Consider the following 17,080-nt stretch of genomic DNA (forward strand, 5'->3'; position numbering starts at 1 on the left):
GCACAAGCCTTCAATCCTAGGACTTGGGTTACAGAAGCAGGCAGATCTCTGTGAGTTGGAGAGTAGCCTGGTCAGCATAGTGAGTTCCAGGTTAGCCAGGGCAATATCATTAGACCTTGTTTCTGTAACCTCCACAAAAGTATGATGGGCAGGAAGGGACAGTGAGTCCCCAGGAGTGTTCTCATGTGTATGCTGACAGGAATTGGCTCCTCAAAGGCTTAGGGACCCACAGGTAGGCCAAAGGGCACATAGGCATAGAAGAAACTAGAAGACTAGGATTGCTTCTCAGGACGAGAGGGCCCAGGTGCTAGGCACATCTCCAGCTGTCAGCCTCAGAGATCAGTTCTTGCTAGGAACACCCATCCATGGATAAAGACAGGAACCTTAACCAAAGATACCCAATGACTGGTCTATAAAGCCAGGCTGCTTCAGTCAAACTCAGTACAATGCTGCAGGGCCATCTATACTCCAGTGGACGTCATCTGAGACCTAATGGTATCTGAGACCATGGTCTGTCTTCTAACTCTGCCCAGTCCTGTTTTTTCCCCTTTGACAACAGGTATTTATATAAAGATCATCCTGCATTCAGGGGCTACCCCAAGGCCACAGATCTGAGAGTCTGAGAGACGTTACGATGCCCAGGTAGGAGCCCAGGATAAGAGCAGGCAGATCTAGAGCACAGGGGATCTGATGGAATAAGCGGGGTGGGTAACACCTGAGTGGCCCTGGCAGAGGGAAGGCTTGTCACTTGTCAGTGAGATGCTGTCTTTATGGAAGAGAAGCCCTGGGCCTGCAGAGCCATGCATGGTCCTGAGTAAAGTTACTAGGCTACTCTGACATCTTTCCTGCTGCCCCACAACCCTGCCCACAAGAATTCCATCTTCTACCCCCTCTTCCGCACCTTACTAAGTGGCTCCCATCTTGGTAAGGTCAGTATCTTCCTGGACAGACCTAGCTTGATGAGATTAGGACTTCACCTACAGCTCCTTTACCACAAGTACCTCAACCTCTGTCTTGGGTTCTCCCAGAGTCCGAGTTCCCATTACCAGATGATCTCCTTTGGACTGGAAGCCCCTGTAAAAATACAATGTACTGCAAATGAACTTCAGGTAATGTATCAAATTAAGGTCACCACTGCACAAATCAGTGGGCAGAAGTGGGGGAAGAGGGTAAATGCTGAGATGGGGGACTACATAGGAAAGCTCCAGGTGAGATGGGGTTAAACACAAGAGAAGATAGCTAAGGGAGCAACATGCAGGCTGCTTCTAGAATAAATGACAAAGCACTCAGAGGGAAGGGCAAAGTCCCAAGTCTAGTTCTTCGCTTCCCAGGGAAGTCAAAAGCTGACAGGACCCTCAGTAGGAATGTTTCCAACACTGCAGGACATACCTGTGATCTGCCTTGGTCTCTATGAAAGCCAGATGTTGAGAGAGAGGGAGGAAGTCGGGGCCAGAACAGTTTGCATTCAAAGCAAGAAGACCTAGAAGACCCCAGAGTTGCTATGGCCTGTTGCCTATTTTATTTCCAGATCATATTTTATTCCCTTCTATATGGAATCCATCAAAATAACTGTTTCAACTCCTTGGCCTCCTTCTGGGAACCACTGCTCCTCTGTAACCAAGGGAGCTGGTGGCCCTGTCAGCACATGGCCACTCATATAAACAGCCATTACACACGAAAAAGTGTATCCAGGCTTCATGAGCTGTTGGGGACTGAGCTCTGTGCCAGGGGCCATCCCCTCCATATCTCTATGATAATTAATTTCATTGTCAACTTGATTAGATTTAGCATCATCACAGAAATATAACCCTGAGTATGTCTATGAGGGAGTTTCCAGAAGGGTTTAACTGAGCAGAGACGACCCACCCTGAACATAGGTGGCACTGTCCCCTGGGTTAGGGTCCCAGAGGGAACAAGAAGGAGGAGGTGAGTTGAGCATCCACGTCCATCTCTCTCTCTGCTCTTGGCTGTGGACACACTGTGCCCAGCTCACACCCTCCGGCCGCCAGACCTTCACTGCTGCCACGGAACGGACCCTCAGAGCGTAAGCCAAACAAACCGTGTCTTCCCTCCCCAAGTCGCTCTTGTCAGAGCAGTAAGAAAGGTGACTGAGGCGGAAAGTTGGTGACTAAAGTGGACCCATCGTTGTGATAAACCTAACCGTGTGGTCTTCGGCCCTCTGGAACTGGTTTGCATGAGGAATGAGGAAGCGTTTGGAGCTTCCGACTAGGAAGCTGTGGTTCACTGTGGCAGCCAGCATCATTGGTCACATGGGACCCCATATGAACCCAGGAAAGGATCAATGTTCAAAATCTGAAATATAAATTCTTCTGAATACATATTGCTTTAATCACCACCCTGAAGGGAAAAAAATGTCACAAATAAAATCCTCGTGTGTCAGGGGCCACCTGTAGCTCTAGAATATGGAACTTCAGGCAAAGCATTGGAGAGAAATTTCAGGGAATCAGTTTATAATGAAGGACTAGGAGTTAGACAGATCCCTGCTAGGCACAGGGACCACAGACAATAAAGATGGCACACTTTCAGCTTCTTCTTCACCTTCCTTATCTGAGATGAGACAAGGCCTAGTAGCTTGGGACAAGGCCTGGTAGGCATTTCTCTCCCACAAAGAGGCCACGCCTGCCAGCAAAAGCTTTGAACAAGTTCAAGGCCAAACCAGGCCAGGGTTACCCAAAGTTGTGGGCCTATCAGCGTCCCTGTCTTGGTTTAAACTGCAAATTAAGAGAAGAGGACCCCAATTCCATCACCAAAGACTCAAAATCCCCAGTCCTCGAGGAGGGCCTAGATTTCGGCTTCCTGGACCCCTCTTCTGTGCAGAGGCCCCCTTTTTGTGTTCCTTGCTGTGTGTGTGACCTTTCACCTTTACTGGAGGTTGGTTTTCATCGGTTGACTCTGGCTGCTGTGTCTGAGATTCTCCACGCTGCTACCTGTTATGCTTGAGATCTTCTCCTGCCTTTTAAATTCTGTAACCGGCAGAGAAACCACTCAATCCAGACCCCTAGCTGGTAACATGGCATTTTTTAGAGGTTAATATTCACCCTCAAAGCTGGAGGTCAAATAGTCATTTCAGATGCTCCCCCACTGTCAAGACTTGGAGTTGCCTCCATTTCTGTCATAGACTTAAAAACACACAAACTTCCAGAAACACCTCAGGTGCCTTCTGGGTTAGGGAAAGTCAGTTTTTTTTAAGACTGCAGCCCTGGTAGGCCAACCACGCTCCAGTGGATAATGGATGGCCCCATGCCCATAAGTATATGGATGGTACAAACTGGATCGGGACAAGAAGTTAAGTGGGGTTGGGGAATAGAGGGCAGATCTGGGAGGAGGAAAGTTTAATATGATTAAAGAGAGAGAGAGAGACAGACAGACAGACAGACCTCAGGGCTGGTGGTGTCCCTCAGTGGTAGAATGACTGTCTAGCTAGCATACAGGAAGCCTTGGGTTACTTACCCAGCATTGCAAAGCAAAGAAACAAATGTCCCCCAAAAGGGACAAAATAACCAGCCGAGGGGTACATTTTTAGTTCTGGGGATGATTTGAATGTTTTTAGTCCTCCAGAAGCAAAGCCTGCTCCATCTGTGCACGTTGGGTGAACGGTTGGGCTGGTACAGGAAGAAGTCATTTCAGTCCTTATTCTGCTCAAGATTTAGGGTGGGACATTTTTATTCATGAATTAATTGTTTTCTACATAACTTTCATTCATAAAGTAACATTTTATTTTATTTTAACATAGGCTTTAAAAATATTTTTTAAAAATTATGTTTTAAAAATTATGTCATGTGAGTGCAGGTTCCTTAGGAGGCCAGAAGATGGCATCAGATGCTGTGAAGCTGGAGACACAGATGGTTGTGAGTCACCAATGTAGGTGTTGGGAGCCAGCCCCCAGCCTCTGCAAAGGCAAGACATACTCCCAACTGCTGAGCCATCTCTCCAGCTCAGAAAGTGACATTTTAGGAAAATTTATACTTAGAAATCTAGAGAGATGGTCAGCAGGTAAGAGGGCATGCTGCTCTTGCAGAGGACCAGAGTTCTGTTCCCAGGACTCACATGGGGTGGCTCACAATGGCCTATGACTCTAGGCCTGCTGACTCTGATACCCTCATCTTGCTTCCATGGGTACCAGCACACTCAGGCATGCTCAGACACAAATATACATACTCACATTCAAATGAATAAACAATAAAAACAAATCCCTTTAAAGGAGGTAGACATGACCATATGCACCTGTAACCCCAGGACAAGGGGCAGAGGGTGTGGAGACTTGGGGATGACCGAGACTTGCTGGCCAACCTAAATGGAAAACAGTGAGTTCCAAGTTTAGTGAAAGACTCTGTCTTGGGGGAAGGGTGGGTACAGGGTGGAGAGTGATATTGGAAGATACCTGAAGTCTTACTCTGGCTTCCACACAGGTACACATGGGTGTGCAAGCACCTACGCACACAGGTGCATACACACATGCACACATACATACACCATGCACAACAAACATGTGCACACATATACACACAAAGATAAGCTTTTTTAAATTTTAGAGGCTCCCCCCCTCTTTGTACATTAGTCTGATATTGTTTTCTTCCTGCTATATGCATTAGGAGGAATTAAGTTCAAAGCCAAAAATGGTTTAATTATCTAGTCTGCCTGTTAAGAGTGATCAGTTTAGGACATCTTTTTAAACATAATTCACCCTTTTATCATGAGTGTGTACTCTTAGAAAATGACACTAATTAGGTCACAATCACTCAGTGTCCTGGCTGATGGAGGGAGAGGAAGTTCAGAGTTGTTGCTGTAAAACATGGCAGTTCCAGACTCTCGCAGGGCTCTCTCCTCTGCAGACCCAACAGCTCTGGCTCTATGGGAAACTTTTCCTTTAATATTTATTAACTATTAGATTATTTTCGTACAATATATTTTGTTCATGTTCTTTCCCCTGCATCTCCTCCAAGATCCTCCCTATCTCCCTATTCATCCAACTTCATTCTCTCTCTCTGTCTCTCAAAACAAACAAAAAACCTCACCAAGAATGAATATTAAAAAAACAAACAAAAACAAATACAACAAAAATTACCAAAATAAAACAAAAAGCACATGCAGAAAAAACAAGGAGTCCGTTTTGTGTTGGTCAGCTGCTCGAGGGCATGAGGCCTGTCTGGAGTGTGACTGATTTACCCAGTGTCACTCCACTGGAGAAAGCTGATTCCCCTTTCCTGGTAGGTATCGAGTGCACATATCTTCTTGTTAGGGGACTGTGTCTGCTTCCCCTTCCTAGTGCTAAGATTTCATCTGGTGTGAACCTGCACAGTTCTTATGCATGTGTCATTGTCTCTGTGAATTCATATGTGGATCAGTCCTGTTGTATCTGGGACCCTGTTTCCTTGGAACCATCCACCACCTCTAGCTCTTACAATCTTTCCACCCCCTCTTCTGGATAGATCCCTAGGCCTTGAGGGGAGGGAGTCAACAAAGACATTCTGTTTAGTGCGGAGTGCTCCAAAGACTTTCACTCTCTGCACCTTGTCCAGTTGTGGGTCTCTGTGTTAACTGCAATTTACTTCGAGAAGAAATTTCTCTGACGTGGGTTAATCGATGTCGTAATCTGCATGTTAGTCCAGCGGGGCAGTTGATGGTCCCTAGGACAGAATGGTTCTGTGGCTCCGCGGGAGTCACAGATGCATGGAGATGTCCTCAAAGGAAGGGCTGAATGGGGCAGTGAAGAACACCTAGGGGGGCCTGAGACCAAACCAAGAGGCCAAGAGGCCCTGAGGGGCTGGAGGGGGGCTGGAAGGAGGCCATGGGAACCGTGAAACAAGCCAGGCTGCCTTCCATCCTGTGGCTAAGATTGGCTTGTGCAGCACATTTTACCTGCTTACTTGTGTATTTATTCACTTATTTCTATATGAAGGCTTTTCCTATGGGGATGTAAAGTAGTCAACGTGTGGTCAATCCAAAATTAAATCAATCTCCCTGATTTTTTTGTTTCCACAGCATTGCGTTTCCTTAACCTGGCAGAAAGGACTAAATAATTTGGCCAAGTTTGAGATCTCCAGACCCAGGAGGCAGAATGGCATATTTCCAACCAAGTGACAGGTTCACTGCCGGCCTAATGGATTCTTTTGCCAGGAGTGCCTTGACGCTTTTGGAAAATGAATGCATTGTTTAAAACTATCACTCACTTCTTTCTCTTCTTTATTTGCTGATCTTTTTATTTATATATAAGCTTTTCTACATAAGGATTCCTCTGAGACCTCACAACTGATCTCCCACAGAGGTTCAGAAACACAGGACATGTCTGACATGAGATCAGCTGCATAGCAGGAAGGGGTATTGAGAAGTCATGTTGCATGCTGGTTAAGAACACGAGCCTGGAAGGCAGACAAACTATGGATCTAGTCTGAGCCCTAGTTTCCTCTTCTGTGCAAGGGGTAGAATGACTGGAAACATGAAAATTCAACTGTATAGCACACATAAAGTGAGCAGAATAGGGCTCGGTCTGTACTGTGCAGCCAAGGAAGGTTAACTGCTTGTCATAAATGGTTCAAGAAGAGACGAGAGAGGCAGTTCTGGTCACAGTCTGAAGTCTTAGCATTATTTCCTATGTGAGCATTTTGCCCTAAAGAAACTTATAATGTTTTAAAGATAACATACATATCTCAAAGTACACACACACACACACACACACACACACACACACACACACACGCACACGCACACGCACGCACACGCACATGCACACTCACACCCACATGTTTACACACATCTGTGAAGGATGAGCAATTTATTATTCTAGGTAGTTTACTGACCTGACCTTCTAAAGCTGCAAGTTATACTATACGGCTAAAAATGTGCTGTGTTCCTTCAAGATCAGTAGGAGACCTCTGGCCTATTTCCTCATAACTGTAAAAACATCTCTGCCTAGACTCTTAGAAGAAACCTATTAATAGTTATCTTGGATAAAGAGCCTAGCATGTCTCAGGGGTTTGAGTGGAAGAAAATGTCCCCAAACTAAGCAAGCTTCTAGGAATGATGCTCTTGGCCTCTTGACAGGGGTGGAGGGTTGAAAACTTCAAACTCAGGCTGATTTTTCTAAAGGCAGGCTCTCACTTGCTTATTTATTTATTTGTGTGTATATGTAGGAGGTAACTTGTGTGTGTGTGTGTGTGTGTGTGTGTGTGTGTGTGTGTGGTGTGTAGGTATGTGTATGTATATGTGTGTTTGAATATGTATGGGGATGCCCATGTATGTGCATGTCTGTGGAGGCTCGAGGATGAGGTGGGGAAATTTTCTCTATAACTCTTCCACCTTTTTCGTTGAGGCAGGGTCTCTCAGTGACACCCAGAGCTCATTGACACGGCAAGTCTTGCTAGCCAGCTTGCTCTGAGGATCCTTGTCTCTGCCTTCTGAATCATAGGCTGTCATGTCTATCTGGCATCTACATGGGTTTCTGGCTCTGAACTCCTGTCTTCCCAGTGGTGTGGCAAGTACTTTAACTGCTCAGCCATTTCTCAGGTTGCTTCACGTTATTTTTGAGACAGGGTCTCTCCTCCTTGAACTTGAAGCACACCTTTTCAGCTAGGGCAGAGGTCACAGGCGTTTGCAGCCATGCTTGATTTTAGCCCAGGTGTCTGAGGATCCACACTCTGGTCCTCTTGTTTACACCCACACAGCCATCTTCCTAGCCCAGAAATATTTCTCATAAAGGGAAAAAGTCTCTGTTAGGAGAGTTTATCAGAAAAGCAAAGATGTAACATCAAAATACATGATCAGAGTGTCTAGCATCCTGCAAAGTGAAAACCTCAAGCTGTTTTGTGAAAAAGAAACAAGTGATTAGTAACACTGAAGGAAGAGGATGAGTGGACAGGAACACGGCTCAGGGAATGAGCGCTTGCTGAATGGGTCCACGACCCTGAGTTCAGTGCCCAGCACTCGAGAAAAGAGATGAACATCACTATAACACAGCATTAGATTTCAATCAAGAAAGATCACCAGACACTCAAATTATCTCTTTTAAATTGCACCATTTAAAAAGCCCGTTTTAAGCACTTAGGCCAAACAATGACTAATCTCAAAAGGGGAAAATCTTCTTGCCTTCAAATCAGCACGATATATTGAAAAAAAATTAAGTGTCCTGTTCAAATCACCATTTCTCAAATTGTAAGTTTCTCCAGTATTTGAATTGTTACTCTTGTTATAGAAAAATTAATTTGTAATTAAAGAAATATTAAGGGGAATGAGAAAGAAGCATTTTTTCCCCCATAAAACTGAGATTACATGAAGATTCTTTGAAACTGTGAGGTAGGAAGAGTAGCAGTGTGCATCTCCACCTCAAGTGTGGAAACGTTCACACGAGCTCATGGGTGTAACTCCAAGTTCAGGACGGCTCCGTCTTGAGGGAAGGCCCCGGTTGGAGCCTCCTCATCTGGGGAAACCTGAGGGGCTGGAGGAGTGCTTGCGGTCTGGACACATCCCTGAGCCCGGGCCTGTCCCCTGGAAGCAGCCCTCACTGTTGGACATCTCATTGTTTCCATGGCTCGCGAAGGAGTTACGAAATCAGGAACAAGTCCAAATGTTCAAAACTGTTATAGATTAAAAGCAGCCAGTGTTCCGAGAACTCTAACACATTGCCACAGCTCTTACCATGTTTCTACCAGTAAGAGGGAAGGAATTGAGACCATTTACAATCTCCCTTGAATTTGAGGTCAATAATACACCGTTTACAGAATAGAACAGTTTAGAAATCACAATCACTCTCACACGTCCCAAGAAGCTTACTTTGCAAAAAAGGAAAACAAACAGCATGTCCCCCATTACTAACACCCTCCCCCCATAACATAAAACCAAAACAGAACATTGCAGGGCATCTTGAAACTCCACAAACATGTGGTAAACTGGAACATGCTGGGATGCTGTATTCGCTGGCTTTCTGGGGAAAGCTTGCCTCCACCCCATTCTATCAGACACTTACATCGTATCCACTGTTCCGGATTCCACGCCGGGGTCTCTCCCGTGTGACCAGAAGGTCCATCTCGGTTTCTCCTGGGCTTGGGCTGTTCAGAGACTGCCGGCTTCGGTAGACAGAGCTCTTCATCTGTTGCCTGAAGGAAATCCAACAACTGTTATGATGCAGCAAATGCCCTGACAGATGGAATTCTCCACCGATCCAAACCTACAGGCAACCGGTGGAGGGTTTGGATTGGCCTCAGAATTTCAGAACTGATGGTACTCAGTCTTTGGCTGTAAGAAGAAGTGGGAGAACAAGTTACCCTTTCTCCCTGAGCTGCCCAAGATGCTATAATTATTTGGCTGAATTATATGTTCTTTCATATCAAATTAGGCAACTACAATCAACTTGAGTAGAGCAACCTCATCTAAAATTCTGCTGATGGTAAGGCCAGGGGTTCTCTGCTGACCCTCGAGGACAGCTAACATTGCAGAACAAACTTGCCTTTGCTGATTCTGTTGACTCAGCAGCCTCCTGTTCCTTTTTCATCTTTGAGATTTCAGGCATGGACTCCTACAATGTGTTAGTAAATGAATCCTATAGAGAACGGGCCACTTTGAATGCTATGATCATTGATTGATTTCTTTTCTCTCCTTGGCGAAGACAATAAGCCTGAAGGTGATTTGGGGCCCATTCAGCTAGCCAGCCGACGGGGCACCAATTTTTTAATTAAAAAATTATTTGTTTATTTTTTTACCAAGTGCCTAGTAGTTTGTGCTAAGAACCTGGAAGCTGAACATCCATGGCTCTGGTACTTTTGCTGTTTGTACCCCATGGGGGAGACAAACTGGCATGCTAACTTCAGAGTGATTAGTATTATTAATAAAAATAAGGAGGGTTGGGGAGTTGGCTTACTCAGTAAAGTATCTTGCAAATATGAGGACCTGTGTTCAAGTCCCAGAATATACGTTGTTAATAATAATAATGGTAATAATAATAATATTAATAAAGCCAGGTGTGGTGAAGCATACTTGTAATCCCAGCACTGGGGAGGCAGAGACAGGAGGACCTTTGGGTTCACTGGCTAGCCAGAGTACCTACTTGGCAAGTTTTAGGGCAATGAGAGACCTTGCCTCACCAAATAGTAGGTGAATACTGAAGGATGATACCCAAGACCACAAACACACACGTATACATGCACATACACACACACACACAAACATGCACACACACACATAAATAAAAATAAGAAGCTCAGACAGAGGGTAACCAGGAAGGTCAGAGAAGGCCTGTTCAAGGGCGAGACCTTTTAGCTGAGTTCTAAATAGATCCAGCCCCTCAAGTGAGCCCATAGCTCTTCAGGCCCAGGTTGCAGTAGCTTGTCCAAGGGGTCCACTCAGCTACTTCTCAAAGGTTCCTACATTGGCCACCATCCTGTTTCTGCTTGTCGTTGGAGGAATCTATCTACAGAGGGGGACAGAAAGCAGCCACATAAAGAGAAGGCTGGCACGCTTTTTTCCTCCCACAAGCAGCGACTTTTGGCTGCAGGAGTGAGACCCATTAAGCACAGATGACTTCCATAGGATTCTGCAGAATGACAAAGGGCTTAAAAGTCCCCTTCGCCCAACAGCAAAATAACGTATGCCTCTAGACCGTGTTCAGAGAACTCCTAAGTACTACCAATTACATGTTTCAGTTTAAGGATTCTAGATATTCATGTTTGGAGGTAAAGACCTGGGGTGCATGTGCACGCACGCACGCACGCACGCAAACACACACACACACACACACACACACACACACACACACATTATTTTATGAACACAATAAGTTGCTTACAGCATTCAGTCACACACGGTCCAGCAAGAACTTCAAGGCAAGACTCCACCTTAGCACTTAGCCATGAAAACAACAGACACTCTTCAGTCTCCTCCATCACCACCAGGAACCACACTACCTTTAAGAGAATCTGTTCTTTTTGCCTGCCTGGCCCCATGGTACTTACCCTCTTGGTAAGTATAGCATGGTGCTTCTTGGGGGCTACCTTTCCTGTAGGGGTAGGCGCTGACTCAGATTGGACCACCACAGAATCATATCCCTACATCCATGGGATTGGTCAGGGGGGTGGGCACGTGACTTAAGTTGGGTCCAGTGAAACTGAGTCTTGGGACTACAGCCAGGACAGCTAGGAAAGAGGGGCTCTTTTGGATTTGAGGGACACAAACCTGGGGTTTCCTGCAGCTGGGTTTTTGCCATCATGAGGTTGTAGCCTACCTTCAAAAGAGGCTGGGAAAGTGAAGAGAAAGCAAAACCCAAATCGGTACGGTCCCCTTGATCTAGCCAGACTAAAGCTTTGGCCTGGCACTAGTGTTCGGTAATACAGCCCCCTTTGTTTAACCAGTGTGTGCTGGATTTCCATTGCTAGCAAGCAAAAGAATCCTTGCTAATATGGCAGCGTACAAGCTCATATTATAAACTGTCCCCTCTAGTTGTCTGAAACTAGAGGCTTCCTTTAGGAGAGGCGCCTGGGCACAGCAGGCAGTGAGCTGCATACATTCAGAGTGACTCGTGTCTTAAAGCAGATCCCAAAGAATTCAGATCCTTGGCTTAATTACAACTATATTTTTTGGGGAAAAAACCCATACTTTATAGCTATCCAGCCACTGTCAATTAGCCCATTAACAAAAGATTTAGTAGTAAGAGCAGTGGAAGAATATGCAGGCCGATTGGCAATCGACAGTAGGCTATTCCGTAAGTATTAGACACATACTAATGAGGAACGTGAACATGTTAAAAGCTTAGACCCTGGAGCACCCACTGGTTCATTCTGCCTTCAGAGAAAACATTGCATTACAATAGCTAACATTTTTTTTTTTTTAGCAGTGCTGGGGATTGAACCCAGGGTCTTGCACATCCTAGGCAGGTGTGACCCTGCTGCTGAGCTACCTCCTTAGCTCACTGTGCCAAGCAGACTGTGATTTAACACGTTCCCATGACCAGAATTCCAGTGTGGACAAGTGCCTGGTGTGTGACTGTCTACTTGGGGATAAATCAGGCTGCCATGGAAAGAGATGCTTATTTTAATCCATTGATTCTACTAGGCACACTTGTTCTTATTTTGCTATAATTTATAACATGTCAATTTGAGCTTCCCACCCCCCTCTGACAATATTGCTGGGTAGGTTATGATGTGTTTTCCTCGAACCCTTAAGACCTTTTAACTTCATAGAGTTTAAGAAAGCGGTTTCACACTGTATATTCTATGGAACCCTGGCGTACTGTAGAGATAGCCTAAGCTGCTGAGGAAGAGGATGCTGGGCTCTGTCAGAGCAACTCTGAAGAGATTACTGCCCTGTGTTGGCCCCGCAGATGCATGATCTATGAGGATTTGAATGCAAATGGTTTATTTTCAAGGTGGCTCTGGAAACTATAGCCAGGGAGTTGGAGGGAAATAAGGAAAGAATGTATGGAAGTCAACAGAAGTACAAGAAAGAGTTGATTCATATTTAGGATACCTGGGGCTCAGACTCACTGGAAAAGTCTGGGGGATGGTGTTTTAATTATTATTGTTCAATGTCAAGAGATGCCTGCCATTGAAAAGACAGTTTATTACAGCACACACAGAGCTCAAGGAAAGATCCAGGCCATGAGAGGGAGAAAGATGGGGTGCACAGTGACCAGGTAGGTCAGAGGGAGAGAGGGGGAGGTGTAAGCAGAAGCCTTTAAATTGTGGCTTCTGAGAGATGCAGTGGACAAGGCAGGAAAAGCAGGTGTGGGAAGAGTTTGGACAGTTATGGTAGACTCCAGAAGCTCAAGGATGATCTCCATTTGTCAAATGCTTGGCTCTTGGGTCATGGTGATCCAGGCAGGTGGATACAGGCCTAGGATGAGGGTCCCGGAGTTCATCTAAAGGAGGCGATCGAGGCATGGGTTTCCACCTGAAAGACACACTTGCAGGCGAGTCTTTTGTCACTAGGCTTTGGGCAGTCTTGGGGGAGGTGATGATTTCTCCACCTGTTCCCTGTATAAGCATCAAACACAAAGCTGGAAACTGTGGCTATTACAACAGCGTTCCTGACCCCCCAGAATCCCTTGCCAGGGATTCTGGTCTATTGGTTCTAATCTGTCATCAGCTGAGGATGTGCCACAGCACATTAGCTACAGAGCATTTTTGGCTTCTGAGAAAAATCCCAGAAGAAGGGTTACAAAGGCCGCAGACAGCAGGTGTAAAGGTAGTGAGCATATAAATCCGGCTGGAGACAGCATCTGCCTCAGTCAGGCTGTCCGCTTTATGTCTCCACCACAAGAGTGCACGATGTAAAATAGGGTGTTGTAACCAGTTTTTAGGAAAAACAGAACCTTGAAAACTATTTTGAAAGATTTAGTGATAAGTTAACATGAGAATCTCAGTTTCGCGTCTTTTTCGCCGTTACTTTGCTCCGAAGGTAATGATGTCCCTGCACACCAGACAATGGCTGCTTCGCTGTGCCCTGCTCTAGCTGGGTGGCTCACAGCAGAGTCTCTGAGGGTTGTGCCGTGAACAGCAATTAACAGGGAGCTCCAACCTGTGACAACAGACACAGGCACACAGCCGTCGGGAGCCACACCCCTGAGCCGCAAGCTGGAAGCTCCTTCCTTTCCTGTTGGCTTCTCTACCACCCCGTCTCTTTCCATGATATCTCTCACGCCTCTCCCCAGCTCACGTAGCTCATGGCTATCTTTTTTTTCTTAAGTAGTGAACACTTGAATGGTTTGTCAAACCATTCTTAGTGCTATGGGGACAATGAATCATTTCTTCCATGGACCCCTGCTGAGAGAGAACTACATGCACACCGCAGTGAAGAGTCCATCATGGAATGTTGGGCAGCTGGCCTGAGGTTATGTTGAAGAGTCTAGACACAGGTCCTAGGGAAAATCTTTGTTAAAAAAAAAATCATTAAAACTGTTCTCTCTCCAGTCACTTCCAAGCCAGGAAGCCCATTGAAGAGCTCCTCAAGAGCACAGTGCAAAATAAAGTTGCTTTCAGCCTCTCTGTCAAATCCGTATCTTTTCTTTCTGTTAACACGGTGACATGTGCATTGTGAACCCTGTCATGCTGTGATTTCATGTCCTCAGTTTGTCATACCCGCCAGCCAAGCCTGGCAAATTAAGCCCTGGCTTAGAGTCCCCCAGCCCCCTTTTTTTTCTTTACTGAAAATACATTATGCTGGTTCGGTTTATTCCCAGTTCCCAACTTTGGTTTGCTGCTTTTACCCAATCCTGTTAAATGGTATTGTTTTAAAATTTGTTTTTCATTTTCAAAGCAAAGAGCCGTTCAGGCCAGGTTCATGCCCTACTCTTTCTAGCGTGTGGAACAGGCGCCTGCTGGGCTTCACAGAGTTTCAGATGTGCCCAAAGCCAGGGGATCGTCAGGGGGAACGGACCCTGGGAAGAGGTGGTCTCGCAGTGTGGAAGTGCTGCAGGCAGGCAGGGAAGGACGAGAGGTGGGCGTGACCAGCTTTGCTAGCCCTACAATGTGTGCCTAGTTAGCCACGGAGCTTGGAGACGGCTGTCATGCGTTGAATGTTTGCCTTTTCTATAATTCATGTGAAAATTTGGTTGCTCCTGGAGACTCCATTCCTACCGGCTAACTCTCATAGTGCCAGAAGGTTCTTTAGACATGGGGGAGGGGCAGTCGTCGTCGTCGTTGTCGTCGTCGGTCTTACCCAGCTGTGAACCCTGCAAGCTAGAACAGTGACCGAGCTATCAAGATGCATGCACTGGTGCGGCAGCGGCCAGAATGGTATGAGAGGAATCAAACATGTTTTTATTGGATTTAAAGCCCATTATGTGAGATGGGCCCCATGCCCGGTATCATTAACTGTGCCCCAAACCTGTGACTGCCTAGTCCTAGCTCCTAGGAGGAGAACCTAGTGCTAGTATTCTGCGAAATGGACATAGTAATAAGTTAATCCCTGAGTGCTTTTTAAAATATTCTCATTTATTTTCATTTTATGAGTGTTCTACCTGTGTGTATGTGCACCACATGCATGCCTGGTGCCCACAAAGGCTGGAGGGCATTAGAAGCCCTGAATCTGGAGTTCCAGATGAAAGTGAACAGCTGTGTGAGTCCTGTGAACCAAACCCAGGTCCCCTGAAAGAGCAGCAAGTGCTCTCACCTGGTAAGCCATCTCTCCAGCCCAGATCCATGAGTTATTTTTATACTCACAGATGAGTGCATCACTCAGCCCTCATCAGAGAAGCTTCTCCTCAAAGACCAGCAGCTGGTCAACACACAGAGACAAAGAGACTGTGAAGTGTTCATCTCTAAATGGCACATCTACACCACAGCAAGTTCCCTCACTGAGTAAGAGGAGGTGGAAAGATTGTAGCAGATATCTGTAGCGAAACAGTGTTTGCTAGACATGACAGTGCAGTTACACACGTGAACTCAGACACTGTGTGCACAAGACCTGTACTAGATCACTCCAGCCAGAGTCCCAGAATGGACGGGAGAGAGGCTCACGAAGTCCTCACTTCTCTGTAGGATGCAGGCTACCCATGCTCCCGTAGACGGTTCCATACCCACACACATCCAGGTTGCACTAAATGAACTCAGAAGATACTAAATTTGAAAGAGAAAAAGAGAACACAGGAAGTTCAGAGGGAAAGGTGGGGGGATGGGAATGAACTGGAGGAAAAGGAATGGAGGGTGGTTTGGATACAATTGTACTATATGCATGTATGAATAAGAAATAAAATATTTAATTAAAATTTATTGCTGTTTTATCAGTGTTAGGAGGTAGAAACTTTGGCCACTGATAGGGCCACCGAGTCTCATGGGGCACATCAATGATGTGGTGGTCTGAATGAGAATGGCCCCCAGAAGCTCATATATTTGATTGTTTGGTCCCCAGTTGGTGGAACCGTTGGGGAAGGATGAGGAGGTGTGGCCTTGTTGGAGTGGGTGTGGCCTTGTTGGAGTGGGTGTGGCCTTGTTGGAGGCAGTGTGTCACTAGGGGTGGGCTTTGAGGTTTCAAAAGCCCATGCCAGGCCCAGACTCTCCCTCTCTCTGCCTGCTGCCTACGGATCAGGATGGGAAGCACCCCAGCTATTGTTCCAGCATCATGTCTGTCTGCTTGCTGCCATGGTGATCATGGACAGGCTCTAAAACTGAAAGCAAGCCCCCAACTAAATGCTTTCTTTTCAAAGAGTTGCCTCGGTCATGGTGTCTCTGGCCAGCAGTAGAGCAGTGACTAAAACAAATGGCACCATAAAAACGTGAGTTTAGCCTGCTCTCGCTCTTTGTCCTTCCGCCCTCTGCCATGTGCTAACACGGCAAGACCACCTTTACCAGGCTCTGGACTTCCTAGCCAGCAGAACGGTTAAAAAACGGACGCCTGCCAATTATAAATTGCCCAATCTCAGGTATTTTGTGACGGAAGCGAAGAACAGCTGGAGAGAAAGCAATTCCAACCACTTGGCCTCGCTCTACCTCGGTGGGCCAGGCCCCGTCAGAGCTACGGCAGCCGGCAGGTTTGTGCCCCTCGGGTATGTGGCCACACTTTCCGGGTGCTCGTCTCTCTCTCTCCCCAGGCTTTAAGTTCCGTATGATCAATGATCAGGCTCTCTGGTCCGACACAAAACACGGAAGGAATGGGTGAGAAGAAGCTCATGTGACCACACGCGCACGCATCATCTTGACTGCTGTCTGAAGCTCAACAGGGGACGCTAAGTGTCAGACAGCTAAACATATCTACGAGTGAACGAGACAAGCTAGCATGGAGCGCTGAACCTCCGTGCCATAGGCACAGACTAAAGCTGAACGAAAAAAGGGAGGCATGAAATTTGCCTTCCTGCGCAAGAACGGCTAACATAATTGAACAATGCAATGTCCCTTGATCTGGAAGTTGCATAACTAGGTAGGTGATAATTATATTTTACCCAGCTCTGAAATAGCTACGGCTTGAACATATCATTAAGCTAAAGGACAATTGGGGTTGTTTGCCCCAGAATTTTTTTTTTAACTGCTTCAATTTGACTCTCTTTCAGACTCATTATTGAGTACATGCTTGCGGGGCCCAGATCAAAAGCCTGCAAAGATCAAAGTCCCCAGGTAAGATCAAGGGAGCATGGGTATAGCGC

At 46.2% G+C, this 17,080-nt stretch overlaps 1 protein-coding gene across 1 annotated transcript in view; it reads right to left on the reverse strand.

Moving 5' to 3' along the window:
• The window catches only part of Kiaa1549l (KIAA1549 like), a 276,448-nt gene that overhangs the window by 42,165 nt on the left and 217,203 nt on the right, over positions 1 to 17,080 (reverse strand). The window contains 1 exon segment of the mRNA XM_028877902.2: positions 8,981 to 9,110. Within this exon segment, the coding sequence (XP_028733735.1) occupies positions 8,981 to 9,110 (130 nt within the window).

The sequence above is a fragment of the Peromyscus leucopus genome, chromosome 4 (genome assembly GCF_004664715.2).
Source record: "Peromyscus leucopus breed LL Stock chromosome 4, UCI_PerLeu_2.1, whole genome shotgun sequence".
Lineage (NCBI taxonomy): Eukaryota > Metazoa > Chordata > Mammalia > Rodentia > Cricetidae > Peromyscus > Peromyscus leucopus.